Source organism: Diabrotica undecimpunctata, chromosome 9, assembly GCF_040954645.1.
Source record: "Diabrotica undecimpunctata isolate CICGRU chromosome 9, icDiaUnde3, whole genome shotgun sequence".
NCBI lineage: Eukaryota > Metazoa > Arthropoda > Insecta > Coleoptera > Chrysomelidae > Diabrotica > Diabrotica undecimpunctata.
Genome location: NC_092811.1, coordinates 85469959 through 85489765, shown reverse-complemented (window position 1 = coordinate 85489765; position 19807 = coordinate 85469959). Strand labels below are relative to the sequence as shown.

The window sequence follows — 19807 nt, the reverse complement described above, 5'->3', positions numbered from 1 at the left end:
GGGAACCATGAGTGTCACGATGTCTACTCATACAGATGGACCTTGGATCCACAAGGGGAGAAGTATGGATTCAAGCTTTTCCCAAACAGGAAAAAAGAACCTGCTCCAGTGAAGTTCCTGAAAACGTATAAGAAACTGGTTCAGAAGATGAAGGAGCTAGGGAGAGAAAACATGAGAATCTACATGCCGGTAGCACTGGGAGCTGAGACATCGAGGATAATTTTGGAGTAAGATGCAAAAGGAAGGGGTCTGACGATCACACTTCTAAGAAAAAAACAACAAGAAGGTTGGCCAACATCAATACCAAGCTCAAAGAACAAAATGGAGTGGTTACCATTAGCAAACGCGAAGAAAAATCATTTGTGGATCTAATGACAGAAGCGAAAAACAAACTGACAGGAAGAAAGGACGTCAATATAAAAAGGATCAGAAAACGAAAAAGTTTGGTGCTGGAGAAATAATCAATTTTGAAATATTTTTGATGCTATGATTTCAAAAACGTCTCCTTTTTTTCATAGTAGTTTTGTTTTGGAATCGATTGTATAATTTAAACTTCGGTGGAAAAGATATACACAAAGGCACCTGGAAATCACCAGACGGACTTACAGTAAATGTGATAGATTATACTAATGTAGACTCAAGACACCAATCAAATATAATAAACATATACACTAGAAAAGAAGGAAATTCGAAATCTGATCACCACTGGGCCGAAAGTAAAGCAAGGGCCAAAATTTTAAACATTTAAAAAAGAAAATATGTTCTAAACATAAACGATACAATGTAGAAGGACTCAAAACCCAAGACCCAACATACAAACAAAAACAGAGTATTTAAAAAAATATATAAACATTAAACTAGAAAAGAGACTAAAATATGAAAACAAATGAAGGTGGGAATGATGCAGAAACATAATAAAAGAAGCAGCTGAATAATTACTAGGCACGAAAGATCAACAAAGAAAACAAAGACGAATGACTGTTTTGACAAAGAATATTAGATTATAATAGAGAAAAAAACCCGAGCATATTTAATTATGCAACAGGGGCACAGAACCGGGCAAGCAGAGAAGGAATATAAGTAACTATGTAAAGAGAAAAGAAAACATAAACAAAGAACCTCAAGAAATACAAGAACTAAGTAGCCAATATGGAGAGGAAAATTTTACCAGACACTGAAAAAAGGCAGAAAATAATTCAAACAAAAACAGTGAAGAGATACGGAGGGTAATATATTGACTAAAGAGCAAGAAAAACTAGAAAAATTAAATTTCTGAAGGCGACCATAAATGTTTTAGATTATATTGATATATTACATGTTTCATTTGAAATACTCCATTTAACGTTCTTATAAAAATATTGCTTTTAATTATGTGTTCTTAGTATACCATACACTAAATAAAAAATACATTTTCCGCTACTGACACACTTCTTAGTAAAACTCGCGCATTACTTAGTTCATTTTTTATTTGCTGGGGTATGGCTACCTGAAACAGGGTTAAAGATGCAGTTGGAGCCGGAATCTGTCTAAAAATAATCACATAACGTGTGATAATATCACACGTTACGTTGTACAATAGCTACTTAGGAAGAAAAACTTTAAAAGTTACAAAAATAAAAAAAATCTTTTTTTCTTAGAAATATGTTGTAACGTAAATTATGTCAAATTGACGATATTCTGTCGAAATGAAAGAACATTGTTGAGTTTTCATGTTTCTTTCTATTATTTATTGAAATCAGGTTGTTTTTCTACTTCAAACTATTTTTGTTGATTATTCTCAGAAGTTCTTTAATTTATTTAAGTCAATTCAATTTATTAGTTAAATTTTAATTTTGTTTATTTAATCAGCCCCTTTAGTCTGCATTTTTAAACGCATCTGTTGGTTATCGTTCTACACATCTTAAATATTATTTAAAATTTAAGTAGGTATTTTTAGAATTAAAACAATGAATTTTTGTAGATTTCCAGGAGAAACAGTGTATCAATTAGATACGATTGAGCGTCTAAATTGGAGGACCAACTTAGTGTACCCCGTGTTTCAAAGCGCAGGTCCAAGATCCCCTGATAATGCTACTGGATCAGCACCAAGTAAGTAATACTTTTTTGAACTTTACTGTTGTAAGTATTCTTGCTACACAATAATGTCATAAATTAGTTTCTTAGTTTTTACCTTTTTTATTTTCTTCTTATTCCGTTACTACTATGTATAGGTACTGGTGTAGGTCTAAGATAAGTCAACTGCAATACGCACCAAAATCGACAAATAAAAACTAAAGCTTTCTTACCATATTTTAAAATCTTGAAGGACCAAATTTGATAAAAAAGATAGATTGTTGATAGATCGTTGATACGTCAAGTTTATTTCCATATCAACGAAGACAATAAAATGAAGTATAGGATGTTAAAGGTCAAAGAAAACCGTTTACCACCACAAGTAGTTTAACATATTCCTTCCAGTTATGGTTTTTTGTACATTAGAAAATGTACAAAAATGTACAGAAAGTAGTCAGGAACCAGATAGACTACATCATGATCAATGAAAGATACCGTAATGCTGTTAAAGCCGTGAAAGTATATCATAGATCAAACGTGGCCTCAGATCACAATCCACTTATCGCCAAGATTACACTCACCATTAAGAATATTAAAAGACATCAAAGAATTCCTACAATAGACACAAGAAAACTTAAAGAACCTAACGTAAAATAATGCCTCCAACATGAACAGCATGTTAACTGCAGCAAATTGAACACAAACACCAATGATATTGACGAGTACTGGGATCGACTAAAACATTGTCAACTGGAACACTGTAATAAAATACTAAAGACTTCCGCAAGGAGAAAAGAAGAATGAATGAATGACGAGATACTCAATATGATGACAGAACGGAGACAATTTAAAAACAAAGACAACAATAAATACAGAGCGACAAACCACGAGATCAGGAAGATGATAAAGTAGGCAAAAGAAAAATACTTTGAAGAGAAATGCAAAGAGATCGAAGACCTTCTAAATAAATATGATCTGTTTAACCCACACAAGAAAGTTAAAGAACTGGCAGAACTAAGAAAACAAAATTCCTCTGGTGCAATTCTGGATAGACACGTAACTACTATATTAGACGGACGAGAAAGTACAAAGATGGGCAGAATATATCGACGAACTGTTCGATGATGAAAGAGGAGATCTGAAGCACATAGAACCTACGTCAGAAGAAATAGGTCCATATATTACAAAAACACGCATTAAAAATAATAAAGATTGGGAAAAGCCCTGGACCTTACATGCTTCCTATAGAAATCCTAAAAATTCTAGATAAGGAGCATATTGATATTTTAGTGAAACTCTTGAACCAAATTTAAAGTTCAGGTGTATTACCCAAAGAGTGATTAACGTCGATTTTTATTTGTCTCGACAAAAAGAAAAACGTAAGAGAATGCAGCGATTACCGCACCGTTAGCTTGATGTCTCTTCTGTTAAAGTTACTACTAAAAGTCATCCATAACCGAATATATCAAAAACTGGGCATATACGTTAATGATACACAATTTGGTTTTCGCAAAGGCCTAGGAACGCGTGAAGCTCCACTTACAAAGAGGCCTGGACGACAATCAAGATACGCATATTGTATTGACTATAATAAAGCACTCGATAAAGTACGACATTAACAATTAATTAATGTTCTAAAATCAAAGAAGATTGACTACAACGACCTCAGGATAATATTTAATTTATACTATAAGCAGCGAGCTAAAGTACGTATTAACGATTAGCTAAGAAATTGAAATTAGACGTGGAGTGAGACAGGGATACGTATTGTCGCCAATTCTATTTAATGGTTACTCCGAAGAAATCCTGAAAAAAGCTCTAAGGGTGAAACAGCTGGAATAAAGGTAAATGGAATTCCCATTAACAACATTAGCTATGCGGACGACACTGTGATCTTACCTGAAAATATTAAAGATCTTCAAAGACTGGTGACCAGAATAACGGAGTATAGGAAAAAGTACGGTCTAACAATGAACGCCAAGAAGATGAAATTTATGAGAATACCGAAAACTCGAAGAAATAACGAGAATCTTGTAATAAACGGAACCAACGTCGTACAAGTTGACAAATATGCATATCTGGGAACAATGATTAACTCCACAAATGATTACATTCAGGAGATTAAAATCAGAATCAAAAAAGCTAGAGCAAATTTCAACAAAATGGGGAAGAGTACGATGTACAAGGGATTTAAAATTGGAACTAAGAGTTAGGTTGCTATGTTTTTTCGACTTTTTTTATAAAATGGAATCTTGGACCTTGAATGCGACATCAATTTAAAAACTGAAATAATTCGAGTTGTGGGTGTATAGAAGAATTCTGAAAATATTCTGGGCAGAACACGTCACAAAAAAAGAGGTCCTGAAAAGGATGAATAAAGAAATAGAAATTTTAAACACAATTAAAACATGAAAATTGAAATATCTCGGATATATTGCACGTGGATAAAAAAAATACACCTTGCTCCAACTGATTATGCAGGGAGAGATCCAAGGAAAGAGAAGCATAGGGAGGCGTAGAATGTCATGGCTGCAGCAACCTCAGAGAATGGTACGCATGTACATCAAATGAACTTTTTAGAGCAGTAGTCTCAAAAGTCCGAATAGCTATGATGATTGCCGACCTCCGCCGCGGTGATGGCACTTGAAGAAGAAGTACATTGGAAAAACAGAACACAGTATAAATATATATTTAACTAAACATAAAACCAACTATCATCGTGGTTATTTCTAAAGATAAGTCGTTGTAGAAATAAACATAATTTAAAGCGATCACCAAATTGGATTTTAAATAATGCATCAAAAGGTGCTTATTTGAATATCAAGTTAATATCCACGGATGTTCAGAAATGCTATGGATATCTAAAACCAACTGATCAACTTTATTCGTAACAAAGAGTTATTGCATAGAAACAGAATGCGGATCTCAGCGCTACAAATTACAAAGCCTTTCTGAAGAATCACCACAAGTTTCAATACCCATTTAAACTAATTGACACTGTCCGAAAGGCATCTTAACATTCCGTATATGTATTTCGCACCTAGAACTTCTATTGGTCGTTTGCGGCACGCGGTCATGTTTCAACCAATAGGCGGCGAGGTGCCAAACACGTATATATATATATATATATATATATATATATATATATATATATATATATATATATAGATATATGTATATATATATATATATATATATATGTTATGTTGCATAATATATCGTCGTTGTGCGAGCAAAATCTGCTATGTGTAGAAAACTAAATTTTACAGGGGAGACATAAAACTGTTTTGTTTGAAAATGGTACGTTGTGTAAGATAGTTGTTTATGGAAGATATATGTAGAATAATCATATGGTTAATGTAAAAGCGTATTTTACTAAGTCTGAAATAGGCACTGAGATTTATTTTTGTTTTTGTGAAAAAAAAATTACATAGCAGATTTTACTTGGGAGATTTTAGTAAATATCAGATTTTGCCTAACATGTTCAAACAAATGGTTTCTTTTATTATTGATTTAAAAATAAAACAAATGAACATCCAACTATACTTATTGAGAATTAAACAAAAACAGAAACAAAAATTAGAAATTTCTAAACGAAACATTAAATTTACTGAAACATTTTGTAGTTTAGTTTGAACTTATTTGTGTGTCAAACTGTCATAGAATGCATGACTTTCCCGGTCTATAAATCTTTTGAGATCTTGCAAATTATCATATTTTTGCTTGTCAATAGGTCGAGGACTATCATAAAGCTTAGGTATAGGGTTGAAGAGTGTGTTAGGGCGTCTTTGTGGCAGCAAAGCATAGTCCTCAGGATGTCGAAGTTTGAAGTATACACACCCATCAGGAGTGTATTTGAGTGCTCGTATGTCGACAACTCGTGGATCTCCTACAGACTTCCCCGGTCTTATGCTTTTGAAATTTGATGGGACACTTTCATAGTTTAAAAAAAACTCGTAATGTACTTGATTCACAAAATAAGGCTGGCGCGGTCGTGCTGATTTCATTAGTGTTACATAGTGAGATGGCGTCCATATTGGAGCTATGAACACAGATTCCAGTGTCGAGTGAACCGAGTCTACTTCCATCATAGTATGACCAGATTCAAGTATGATCTGCTGAATTGTGATATTCAATTCTTTAGCCAGATCACTTAGAGCACTGCACAAAACTTTGTTTCGGTTCTGATAATTGCAACCATCGGATACCAAAACGAACTCTGTATAACTACGCGGACAGTTACGAATGAAGTCCACAATACATGACGTAAATTCGTTTGATGATACCTGGCCATCGGCTATGTGACATACGTACATGAATACATCTCTTGATTTTAGGTTATATAATGTAAAATTATACAACTGAAGTTTATGCCTATAGTAAGTAAGAGATGCGAGCAGTTTTGGACTCAATAGAACACACTGCAAATCCATCGTTACTACAAGTCTTGTTTCTGAAGCAGACTCTTTTGCAGCTGCCTTGGCTTCACGTGCTTTATTCTTCATTACAATGTGAAGATCATACTCGGACTTGCTTACATTTCTAGTTTCAAACTCAACACACTTGCCGCATTGGTCTTTGCGAGGATGATGTATGGAGATTTTCTTTTTATTTAATATTTGGCACATAATCTTACGTGACACTGAATCAATATTATTTTCTACACACCAGTGTTTGTAGATTTTGTGCATATTATTGTATGATTTAAAATTACTTTCAACATACTGATATTCTGTCTGACTCCTGCAATAATGATTTGGAACTTTCGGTAAGAGTTCAATCCAACTTTCAACATTTTTACGATTAATTTCTGATTTTGATACAGAGTTGCTTTCTTCTTCTACAGCTGGCTCTGTTACATCGTTTGTGCCTGTAGTATTTGCTGGTGCCGTCCATCGTAAAAATGTATAACTACCAAGATTAAGTGTGTTTAGAAAAAACATTCGACACACAAAGATTCGATTGCCTGACGAAGGTGATTTTAAATGGCAATCACGTGAACAGGTTTTCTTCGGTTCGACGTTGTTTTGATTACCTCTTTTTCTTTGTTTCGGAGAGTGTATGTCAACATTACTTTGTACAAAAACTCTTTTTGCCTCCCAACTTGTTAAATTCCAAAACATAATGTTAATCTCTTTTCTTTCGTCGTGTGTTATTTGGGCACATAAATGAGTTCTTTTTGTTTTCTGTTGGACATCGTCATGTTTACATCTTGGCAGTACACCTCTCTCCTGTCTTTCTACTGCCTGAGTTATCTTTCCTTTTTCATTTTTCTCGAAGCCAATGTATGTTTTTCCCATCAATCGATTCTTTTTAGCTGTCCGTCTCTTATAAGCTCTTTTCCTGGATAACCTAGTAATGGATTCCTCAGTTTGGTAGACCGCAGCTATGTCCTGGGGTTGGTCGACCGTTGGTCGACCGTAGGTGTGTCCTGGGGCTGTTCGACCACAGCTGTGTCGAGAGGTTGGTTTACCGTAAGCGTGTGTTTAGGTTGATTGACAGCAGTCGTGTCCTGGGTCTGATAGACCGCAGTTGTATTCTCAGGCTTGTCGACAGCTGGTTTGTCTGAAGAAACAAGTTATTACAATATGCACACACTGCACCATAGAACAGATAAGTTGTGTTGCGTGGTAGCGACGCACGGCCGCTAGAGTTTATAAATAATGGACTATTCCAATCCAACGCCAACTGCGAACGCGGACGGCAGCGAAAAGTTTATAAATCGCCCGTATAATACTGCATTGTGTGTAAAAAGTACATACTCAGTCAAATTCATAATGAAATTAACACAAAAGAATGTATTTTTAATATAAAAGTGCCTAAAATATAGTTACAGCGGAGAATTTAATAAAGTTAAAATCTGTTAAGTGCACGTAGTCTCTCAACTTTTACAAAGAGCAATTTCGGTTATATGCAATTTTAGTACTTAGCAGATTTTACCTCACCTGAACACATAGCAGATTTTAACCAAAAGTTTATAACTTGGTTAATTCTATTCATAGCCTAGAGCAGATTATACCAATGTGTTAAGAATTAAATTTTGGGAATTTCTGTGCTCATAACTCAATTTCACCAAAAAGTGTACATAGCAGATTTTGCTCGCGCAACGACGATATATGTTATTTGGTGCGAAATTCATATTATGGGGAATGTTAAATATTCGTAGACCAAAAAAGACGACTTTCTAATAAAATCAGAAAACGAGACTGATTTTAAAATATTTGTTAATTTATTAAAAAAAAGTAAATTAGTGCAATAGGAAATAAAACAAAATATATTTAAATAAATAATAAAAAATTTTAAACATTTACTTCAATTTTATTAATTATGCGAAATTTAATGTCCTTCACCATGTTTCGTTGCATTTGTTTGATTTGCTGCGATGTTGGACGAAAGATTGTAATACCTTTTTATCATTTTATTAGAAGGTTCATCTTTAGGTGGTCGCCCAAATGGTAATCTATTTAGCTGTCTAGTAACTCCCAACTTTTTTCGACTGATTAAAGTTAGTGGACCTCTTATATTGGCGTTGTGTCCAAATCACCTTGCCGAGAAACTTCCTGCCGTGTTTAAAAAACTTTCCTAAGCCCTTTTGGCTTTAATCGAAAAATCTTTAAAAAAATTCCACTAAAGAAAAGTTACCCCCAAAATATATAAAAAAAATAAATATCGAGACCTTAGAAAGTGAAATAACTCGATGGCTATATCAAAGACGATTAAAATAAAAATTTGAAAAAAACCGCATAATAGAAGGATGGAGTAAATCAAAGATGGGAAACAATAAAAAAGAACATAATAAGAGCTGTTGAAGAAAGCATGGGAACGCAGAAGATTGATGTAAATGGTGAAAGGAAGATCAAACTATGATTCACCAATGAAATTAGAACTTTAGCCTATAAAAAACAAAAAGCGTATATCCACTACCAAAGTAATAAGACACCCACAATGTACCAGCACTATGTATCCACACGGAATATTGTCATTACGCAAATAATAATTGTAAAGAGGGAATACTGGTCTAAATTCACAAAAGAAATGAAACGTTATTTATACAGTACACAACGGAGAGTGTGGAAGATGGTGAAGGGAAGGAAAAAAACTATTAGCGAGTATAACACTTCACCGAATGATTGCCGGTATAAGCAATCCCTCTCTTGCTGACCAACGGTTTCGAGCGGACGGGTTGGTAGGTGTTAGGGTACTGTTTTGTCCTGGGGCTGAGAAACCGGCGGAAGAATCAGTGGTTTGGTCAGCGGCATAAGAATATAAAAGGCAAAGACAAACCACTATATTAAAGATACCTATGGATATCTCTAGAACAATCATAATGGCTGTACAGCACAACACAAACTCGCTTACTGATCATAGAGTCGGAGACCAAGATCTGGCAAGAGAGGTGATTCCCATGACCACAGGACCTCCCGGGTTGGTAATATGCTAAATTCATGTGAAATGCTCAATAACACAACTATAGGAAAAATCCACAGAATTGTCTGAAGAGAATATCCACTTGGAAAGTTAGGAATACGGCTCAATCAGGAAAAATTAAATGCGCAATCAAAGAAATGGAACGCATGAACATAACAATAATGGGCAGAAGCAAAATGAGGTAGCCTGACTCAAGTTATTGTGACATAGAAGAGTACAGAGTATACTATTTAGGATCAGAAAATTGTTAATATGAAAATTGAGTCGAAATTATCACACATAAAAGTATAGCCAAACATGTCAACAACTTTCTACCAGTAAACGATTGAATTTTTTGGTACAAATAAATACGTCACCGATGAACACTGACATTATACAAGTTTATGTACTCACAGCAGATCACAGTGATGAGGAAATATCATAATTTTACAAACAATTAAGCAACTGTATAAGACATAGAGCGAGACATGAACTCCTTACAGTCATGGGAGATTTTAATGCTAAAATAGATGACGGAAAAGGAGGACAACATATTGTTCCTTATGGATTCGGAAAGAGAAATCAACGAGGAGAAATAATGAGTATTTTTGCAGGTGAACATGACTTATTCGTGCTAAACACATTTTACAAACTACCACCTAGACTCCTGTATACGTGGAAATTACCTAGAGACAACGGATAAGACGTTATTATAAGAGACCAAATAGACTATATACTTGTTAATAAAAGATATCGAAATAGTTTCAACAGTGTTAAAACCTACCCAGGCGCTGATATTCAATCTGACCACAATCCTTTAGTGGGCGTGTATAGAACCAAGTTAAAGAAAACACGCGAAAAAATTGTAAAGAAACATGAGAAAACTAAAATGTAGTGAAGTAAAAGAGATAGTCAGCAAAACAATAAATAGAAAAAAAAAAGGTAAAAAAGAAATAATTAGACTTACTCACAATCAGTTTAATTTTACTACCTAAGACGACCGGTTTCGCTCTCTAAAATTTGCAAAGCATCATCAGGTTGATGGTACAAAGTAAATTAAATGCTGAAATTATAAAAAGCCCATATTAGAGTGCTGTCTTATAAGGATATAGATCAAAAACTTATAGATCAAAAAAGTTTTAGTAATTGTGCCAATATTACATGTCTGTGTTAATTAATATGCATAAATTGCATTAGCAGACAGAGTAACAACCCACAAATTGGTAAGAAAGAAAGTCTGTTGAATTGTGATACATTAGAAATAAACAAAATACTACTTACATTCCGGCACAAGAATTACTATATAGTGATTGGTGATTCATAGTTCAAACTATCCCTTATTACTGATAATGAGTGATCTTCGGTCGATGTTGTAAGTGTCTAACAACTTAGGAGGAAGTTTCTTGAGGGGATGGGTGTTAACAGATGATGTACGAGTAAGGTATATGTTATTTTTTGTTGAAAAACATATACCTTACTCCTACATCATCTGTTAACACCCATCCCCTCAAGAAACCTCCTCCTAAGTTGTTAGACAGTTACAACATCGACCGAAGATCACTCACTATCAGTAATAAGGGATATTTTGAACTATAAATCACCAATTACTATATAGTTATTCTTGTGCCGGAATGTAAGTAGTATTTTGTTTATTTCTTCTTCTTCAAGTGCCATCTTCGTTCCGAAGGTTGGCGATCATCAGGGCTATACGTATTTTCGAAACTGCTGACCGAAACAATTCGTTGCTGCTACAGCTATACCATTCCCGTAGATTCTTTAGCCAGGAGTTTCTTTTTCTTCCTATGGACCTTTTTCCTGCTATTTTTCCCTTGCATAATTATTCGAAGCAGTTCATATCTTTCGCCTCTTGTAATGTGTCCCAAGTATTGCAGTTTTCGTTTTTTGATCGTAAATATGACTTCCTTTTCTTTATTCATTCTTCTCAAGACCTCGACATTTGTGACTCTCTCGGTCCATGATATTCTCAGGATTCTGCGATACATCCACAGTTTAAATGCCTCTAATTTTTTGGTATCAATCTTTTTCAACGTCCATGACTCCATTCCGTAGAACAGCACAGAAAGTACGTAACATCTCATCAGGCAACGTTTCATTTCAAGGCTCAAATCTCTTCCGCAGAACACTCTCTTCATTTTAGTGAATATGGATCTGGCGTTTTCTATTCTTATTTTGATTTTTGCTGAGCTATCGTTGTCTTCATTTATAAAAGTGCCTAAATATTTGTATTTGCTAACTCGATCGATAATTTTATTGTGTAAATATAAATTTTGGACATTTTGTGTTGATTTCGATATTACCATAAATTTAGTTTTCTTTATGTTCAAAGATATGTTTATTTCTAATGTATCACAATGCAACAGACTTTTTCTCTTACCAATTTGTGGGCTGTTACTCTGTCTGCTAATGCAATTTATGCATACTAATTAACACAGATATGTAATATTGTCATAATTACTAAAACTTTTTTGATCTATAACTTTTTGATCTATATCCTTATAAGACAGCACCCTAATATGGGCTTTTTATAATTTCAGCATTTAATTTACTTTGTACAAAATACCACCGACTGATGATGCTTTGCAAATTTTAGAAAGCGAAACCGGTCGTCTTAGGTAGTAAAATTAAACTGATTGTGAGTAAGTCTAATTATTTCTTTTTTACCTTTTTTTAAAATGGACTCACATAAGCAACACATTCATGATTCTAATAAATAGAAAATTCAAAGAAATCGATATACAACGAAAAGCACAGAAGAGAAGATAGAATCCCTTAATAAAACGATAGACGACATTAAAGACAAATTTATGAAGAACGAAGAAGGTAAGAATAAGACATTAATATAATTTTTCTTAAAATTATACATCGCAGAATATACAAGCTATGCAAAGAGAGAATACAAGACACACAGTTTGTATTCATGAACACAGTTCAACACCGAAAAATGATGAATGTTCTATCAAAAGCACAAATAGATGATAAAGACCGGCGTATGATACAAAATTTATACTGGAACCAATCAGCCACAATAAGAACAAATCTTGTAGATAAACAGACGGAAGCGATCCCGATTCTACGAGGCGTTACACAAGGAAATATACTTTCACCTATATTATTCAACCTATATGCAGATGAAATATTTAGTGAAGCCTTGAAAAATTGTGAACATGGAATCCTTTTAAATGAAGAATGCCTAAACAACATCAGCTATGCAGATGACACCGTTATTTTCGCAGACAGTTTAAACAGTTAACAGCAACTAATAAACAAAGCAAATGAAGTAAGTAAAAGATATGGACAAGTAAACATATCAAAACTATATTTATGGTCATCAACAAAAACAAAATTAGAGACGTCCAACTACTTATCAAGAATACATTAGTGGACCGAGTGAAACAGTTTACCTATCTTGGAAAAATGGTAAACGAACAATGGGATCACTCACAAGAAGTAAAATGTAGAATAGAGAAGGCTAGGAGTGCACTCAACAACATGGCCAAACTGTTTAAAAGCCACAACCTTAATCTGAAGATAAAAATAAGACTCCTACGATGTAATATCTTCTCGATAATATACTACGGAGTTGAATCCTAGACACTCACTGAAGCGATGGAGAAAAAACTTGAAACCTTCGAGATGTAACTATACAAATGAATCCTAATTATATCATGGACGGACAAGATAACCAACGAGACTGTACTACAAAGAATGGGGACAGAAAAAGAAGTGATGTATACGATTAAAAAAGAGAAAGCTTTAGTCCTTATAAGAATATCTCGGACACATAATGAGAAACGGCACTAAATATAGATTACTAAAAATAATCCTTTAAGGCAAAGTATTCGTTAAGCGAGGAATTGGGAGAAATAGAATACCATGTTTAAAAAACCTGAGGAAATGGTTCTACACAACAACAACTAACATATTTAAAGCATCAGTTAATAAAATAATTAAAGCCAGAATGATCGCCAATATTTGAAACGAATAGGCACCAAAAGAAGAAGAAGAAGAAGAAGAAGAAGAAAAAGAAAAAGAAGAAAAGTATAACAACATAAACAGTATACAAGGAGAACGATGGAAAAATGATGTAGAACAGCTTTACAAGGACGAAGATAGAGCGATCGATGATGAAGATGAAGAAACAAAAGACGAGCTAGTAACTATAACGGAAGAAGATGTAAGTGTTTAATTAATAAAAAGTATAGGAAGAATAAAAATCCGAAAATACCCAGGTACGGATACGATTACGAATGAACTACTTAAATATGGTTGAAGATCACTCACAGAAAATATTACGAAACGACTCCAAAATATCCTTGAAATGAAGTGTATACCAAAGGGATGGAAGTATAACGATCCCTATACACAAAAAGGAGACAAAAATGACCCATCTAACTATCGAACTTTTACGTTGCTTGACAATATAAGAAAGAGACGTCGGAGATGAGGAGCAGTAGAATTAAATACACCTTCATTCATGTGTTTTATCGACCTCACTAAAGCCTTCGATTGTATTAGAATACAAAGTGTGATTGTACTTTTACACAGAGAGATTATAATAACCACTATATTACAGATAATAAAGGATATTAACTCTGATCACAAAAAAAAATGATAAAAATGGGAACCGAACTAATGAACGAAGTCAACATTTAATCAGGTTTAAGTCAGGGTAATAGTTTGAGCCCCTTATTGTTTAACTTGATACTGGACAAACTAAAAGAAGAAGTAAGAAAGTCAGTAAAAGGGTAAAACATGAACAAAGGTACTAATATCAAACAATGAAGATGACCTACAACGAACGGTACGTTTTGGAAGCTAACGCAGAAAAAGTAACAAGTATCAAACTTCAACTATTTGGGAACACAAATATCGTATTATGGAAACGTCTTCCATATACGCGTTTGGTACCTCGCTGTCTATTGGTTGAAACATGACTGGGTGTCGCAAAGGACCAATAGTAAAGTCCTAGGTGCGAAATACATATACATAATCTTTAGATGTGTGCGGGAGATACAAGAGGGTTATAAATAGCCCACATATTCAAGTACATGCTAAGCGAAGAACAGCTCCTTTGCTGGACTGCTGTTACTAATTTTTGAGCAATTGTAGTAAAATTGTCATGGTTCATTGATGCATTATTTGAGTTGCGGAATATATTATGTAGCTTATTTGACTTGGTTTATTGTTTCTGTTTTGCTGTGATCGCATCACAGGTTAGGTACTGTTGTTTGTTTTCTGTTTGTTTATTACAAAGTAATAAAATTTCAATATCTGGAGATAAACTTATCGAACAAAAATAATATTAAAGAAGTAGTAAAATGATAAGTGGTAAGAGCAAGAAGAGCAGCGGGATGCTTTAATTACACAATATGGAGATCAGACACTTAAAAACAGAGACAAAAGCGCCAATATACAAAAATCTGTAAACCGACCTGCTATGACATATACCGCAGAAACATGACTACACACAAGCACGACAAGAAGATATTTAAAGACAAATAAAATGAGAATCATTTCATTTGTCTCATTTAAGCATTTTAAGGAAGAGCCAGGAAAACACTACTAGATAGAATAAAAAGTAACAAGACTAAAGACCTATTCAGAAAAAACAACATTAATGAATGGGTTCAAGGAAGAACAACGTAATGAAACAGTCAAATCTGTCGAACAGCAGAGAATAGAATAGTTAGAATAGCTTAAAATAAGTCGCCGATTCGAAGAAGAAGCACAGGTCGTCCATAAAAAAGATGGAATAATAATGTTTCACTAAAGTAGAAAAGAGACGTCAAAAAAAAGTAATTTTCCTATATCAAAATAGAGAAAAAAGAAAAAGCTTACTTATGTTTACCAAATTTTTAAAGTTTCTCCGCCCAGTAGCGGGTAATATCAATGACATTGCTGATTGCATGCCACAATTCTTCAACGGTGCATCTACAAGGCATAGTCTACAGTCTACACTATGCCGTAGTTAGTCCTGGGCGTTGATACTACCCCACCTGATATGATTTGTCTTGGCAGTGGCAACACCTGTTTTATTTTCTGTTTAGTGATGTCCATGTTCTCCAGTCGAGGCGTATGACTCCAGGATTATCTTGACGTAGACGTAGGTGATAGTCTGTAGTGGCTCTAGTGGAATTGTCTTTGGAAGGTCTTTTGTTTATCTTAATCTGGACTTTTTGTGTAGTATTGCTCCGCTAAGTGGCTGTCTAACGATTGTTTGATTGTTTTAATGGGCTCTGCAAACTTTCGTCGGCTCTATAGATACACGGAATAAGTTTAGGTTTCATGTATTCGGTAATTATTCGGCATGTTTCGTTTAAGACAGCATCTACTCATCTTGCATGTACAGAATGCATATTTCTCTGCCTAGTAGCTTAAGGCTTGTGCTGTTGTTTTAAGACCTGTAGGGTTTACGCGCCATCGACTACCTTCGGATTTTTTAAGATGGTTGTTCCTGGATGCTACTTTCTTCTTTGATTTTTGCAATGAATAATACCCAATTTGCAAATTCCTAGAGTATCTTTGTAGACTACTACAATAAGAGAGAATTGACAGTATGGCCCGAAGTTATTTTAAGAACTACTTGAATCTCAAAACAGATATAAACAGATTTCTTTAGGCTCATTTTCGAATCCTGTTTAGATTTTATTGTCAGGACAAAGTCTTTCCCAAGGTTTCCTTTAATTTCTGAGAAAATTAGAACTTTTTCTACTCCTATATTGGCATATAAATTGACGATCTGAGTCACTTCCCTAAATTGGTTTCACAGTCCGGCTCAATTCTCTCTTGTTTTGAGATTATTAAGAAGTTTGCAAAGGTTTTTCTTATTTTATTTAGTTATCTATTAGGGTAAACATTTATTTGTTTAATTTTAGATATAAATTTAAATACACATAAAGATTACTCAGTTATCAAATCTAATATGAGAATACTTGTTTATATAAACAATTGATAAAGCCAGCAAATCAAGTATTTAAAAAATAATTAATTATTGTAATGCCAATATTATATTTATTAATTATAATTGGTCACCAATAGGTGAAGCACATTAAAAGAAGGTTACAAAATAATAATTATTATGTATTTATTATTTTTTATAGATTATTTTGCTGAAGGATTTCTGGCCATGCAACATTTTGTGGCTACTGCTCTTATTCTAGCAGATAAGGGTATTAAATATAACGATACAGATCTGAAAGAATTATATAATTTCTTTATGAACGAAACTGATCCATTTCCTCTTATATATATGCAACGATTTCCGTATGCAAGCTGGTTCAGCGATCAATTGCTAACAGCCCTGACAAGCATGCTTGGAATGATTGTTATGCTTAGTTTTGTCTACACTTGTATAAATACAGTCAAAGCTATTACCACAGAAAAAGAGAAACAGTTAAAGGTAAGTGTTAATCTAAATAATTTTAAAAGTTTTTGTAAACGTTTTTTGTAAAAAAAATTAACTAAAAGATTAAGATAGATAACCGAAAATCTCAGAAGGTAAAACGTCGGACACCATAAGGAAGATCTCCAACGAGTTGGATTTACCAGATCGCAAGAAGTTATAAAAGACATAAGCATGATGTCATTCAAATAACCAGAGACAGAAATTGATGGAGACCATTACATTTCTTTCAGGAGTTTAAGACTAAAGAGAGAAATGTGAATAAGCCAGTTCATTGATGAAGCCATGAATATTTCTGCCCATCTTTTTTTTAGCTCTTCCTTTACTGTTAACTGCATTGTTTAGTATGTAGTACCTCTCATCATATACCGCCCTAAGTACTAAAGTTTTCTCTTTTGTATCATAATACTTAAATATGTTTTAAATGCATCGAACTCATAATGTTTAGAGCTTTCTATAATAAAAATAGATCTCAAAGATCATATTAACTTTCATGATTCAGGTATATCTGTATACCTATATATATATAATACAGTACACACATTCATCATCATCATCATCAACCTGTATGCGTCGACTACTGGACATATGTCTCCCTCAGCCCTTTTCTTCTCTCTCTCTGTCTTGTGCACGCCTTAGGTAGTCAGTCCATCTAGTAGGTGGGCGTCCTCTGCTCCGTATTGCTTCTTGTCTTGGTCGCCACTCGAAAATACGTTTTGCCCATCGGTGGTCTGATAATCTGGCGACGTGTCCTACCATTCCATTTTAGCGACGCGATTTTTTCGATGGCGTCTGTTGTTTTTGTTCTAAGACGTATTTTTTCGTTTGAGATTCGGTCTCTCGGAGAGACACAGAACATCTGGCGCTCTATAGCCCTCTCAGTTACGCGAATCTTATTCACTATCTTTTTTGTGAGTGTTAATGTTTCCGCTCTATAATTACGAGTACAGGTAACACACATTGGTCCTCTAGTCCTAGATAACATTTTCTAGTCTGACCCTTCTTATAAAGTCTAGTAGCTTCGGGACTATACCTTCCATGTAGCTATTTTTCGGTGGATTTTCTTCTCCTAATGCAAAGAACCGCACATTTGCCAGACTGTCACACTGACATAAAATGTGCTCTGCTGTTTCTTCTTCGAGGTAACACAATTTGCACAGGTCATCATCTGATAATCCCATCACCTTCAAGTGCCTATTTAGCTTACACTGCCCTGTTAGACGCCCTACTATGGCTTTGACTTTTTTCCTGTCTTTGCTTATTAGGTCTGCCGTAAATTTTGGCAAATATTCTGTAATGAACTGTTTTGCCTGTCTTTGTCCTTTCGAGTTCCTCCACCGTTCCAGAGATTTGTGAGCTATCCACTTCCTTGTAGCCGTTCTTGTTACTGATTTTGCAGCGCCGCAAAAGGGTTCCGGTCCAACAAATGGCATTTATGAGCCTTGTTTGGCCATTCTATCTCCTTTTTCATTGCCCTTATGACCCTCTTGCCCAGGCTACCGTAACCTTGCTACGGTCTCCTAGTTTATTTACGGCACACATACAATCCCATCTTCTTCTTCATGTGCCTTGTCCGTTCCGAACGTTGGCAATCAACATGGCTATTCTGACTTTGTTTACGGCAGATCTGAATAGTTCAGCAGATGACAATCCGAACCATTGCCGCAATTTTTGGAGCCACGAGTGTCTTCTTCTCCCTGGACCTCTTCTGTTGTCTATTTTCCCTTGAACGATCAGTTGTAGTACTCTATATTTATTATGTCTCATAACGTGACCCAAGTATTCCAACTTTCATTTTCTTTATACTTATTCCTACCTCTCTCTCTTTACCTATTTAGCATACAATCCCATACTAGCCACTAATTAACCTCTACAGAATTGAGTGCCTTAAGCGCTGCCTGACTATCTATGAAGATGGCAACTGAACAGAACGTTTTTTTCTCCCTTACACGCAGTGATGGATTGCAGTTATTTCCGCCTGGAAAACTGTCACATCCTTATATAGACTTACCGGAAAATGTATCCCTTGATTTGTCCCTACTATGCCGGCTCTCACACCCTCCGATGTTTTTGAGCCATCCGTGTACCAAGTATCAGCAGCTTGTATGGGTACACTTTTATTCCAGTCTTCCCTGCCTGGTATCTTCATCTTCATCTTTCATCTCCTAAGTACTTATACGATGTAGTCTGCACAATATTTATCCATCATCGGAATATAATTTTTTAAACATTATTATTGCATCATCCATACGATCGGCTCTAAGGACGATGTCATCTGCAAATCTCAAATGGCTGATCTTCTCTCCAATGCTCGTTCAGATGTGCCTTCTTGTAAGTATGTTCTAAAAGCGTCGTGCACAGCTTTGGAGAAACAGTGTCTCCTTGCCGTACTTCTGTATACAGAATTTATTTTGTTTCTTGTTCTTTTAACCATTTGTTTTCTTGAATTACTTTAGTTATTTCTCTTGTATTGTTTACTCTTACGTCTTTTCTGATTGATCGGATAGATATATTTATTTAATTTCTTTATTGTTGTTTAGTAAAAGCCGTATTTTTTCATCAGCTGTCTTCTTACCTATTAGCTCTTTGGCATTTTGGCTTAGTTTTTCCTTACGGGTCATAACGGTCGGACAGCACTCCCTTTCCGTTTATTTTATCTTATTATGCCATCAATTACTTGATCCTTATCTTCTATTTCATCTTTTCATCTTACAAGTCTTGTATATGTCTGGTTAGTGTATCTTTATAAAGGTCGTTGTTTTCTGGGGGAATCAATTTCTTTTTGCTTGTTTTTAGGATTATCTTTGTTCTTCCCAACTTGACATTTAATAGTATCTTAGCTCGGATTATTCTGTGGTCGCTTCCTACTAAAAATTTGTTAAGCACTTTGATGTATTTGATTATTTCTTTTCTGTTTGTTATGAT

The 19807-nt window shown here is 34.6% G+C and overlaps 1 protein-coding gene across 6 annotated transcripts in view; it reads left to right on the top strand.

The window, feature by feature from the left end:
• The window catches only part of LOC140450216 (phospholipid-transporting ATPase ABCA3-like), a 314982-nt gene that overhangs the window by 189892 nt on the left and 105283 nt on the right, over window positions 1-19807 (top strand). For all 6 annotated transcript variants that reach the window (XM_072543703.1, XM_072543702.1, XM_072543699.1 and 3 more), the window contains 2 exons: window positions 1961-2088; window positions 16581-16879. In XM_072543703.1, the coding sequence (XP_072399804.1) occupies window positions 1961-2088; window positions 16581-16879 (427 nt within the window). The remainder of the gene's footprint in view (window positions 1-1960; window positions 2089-16580; window positions 16880-19807) is intronic.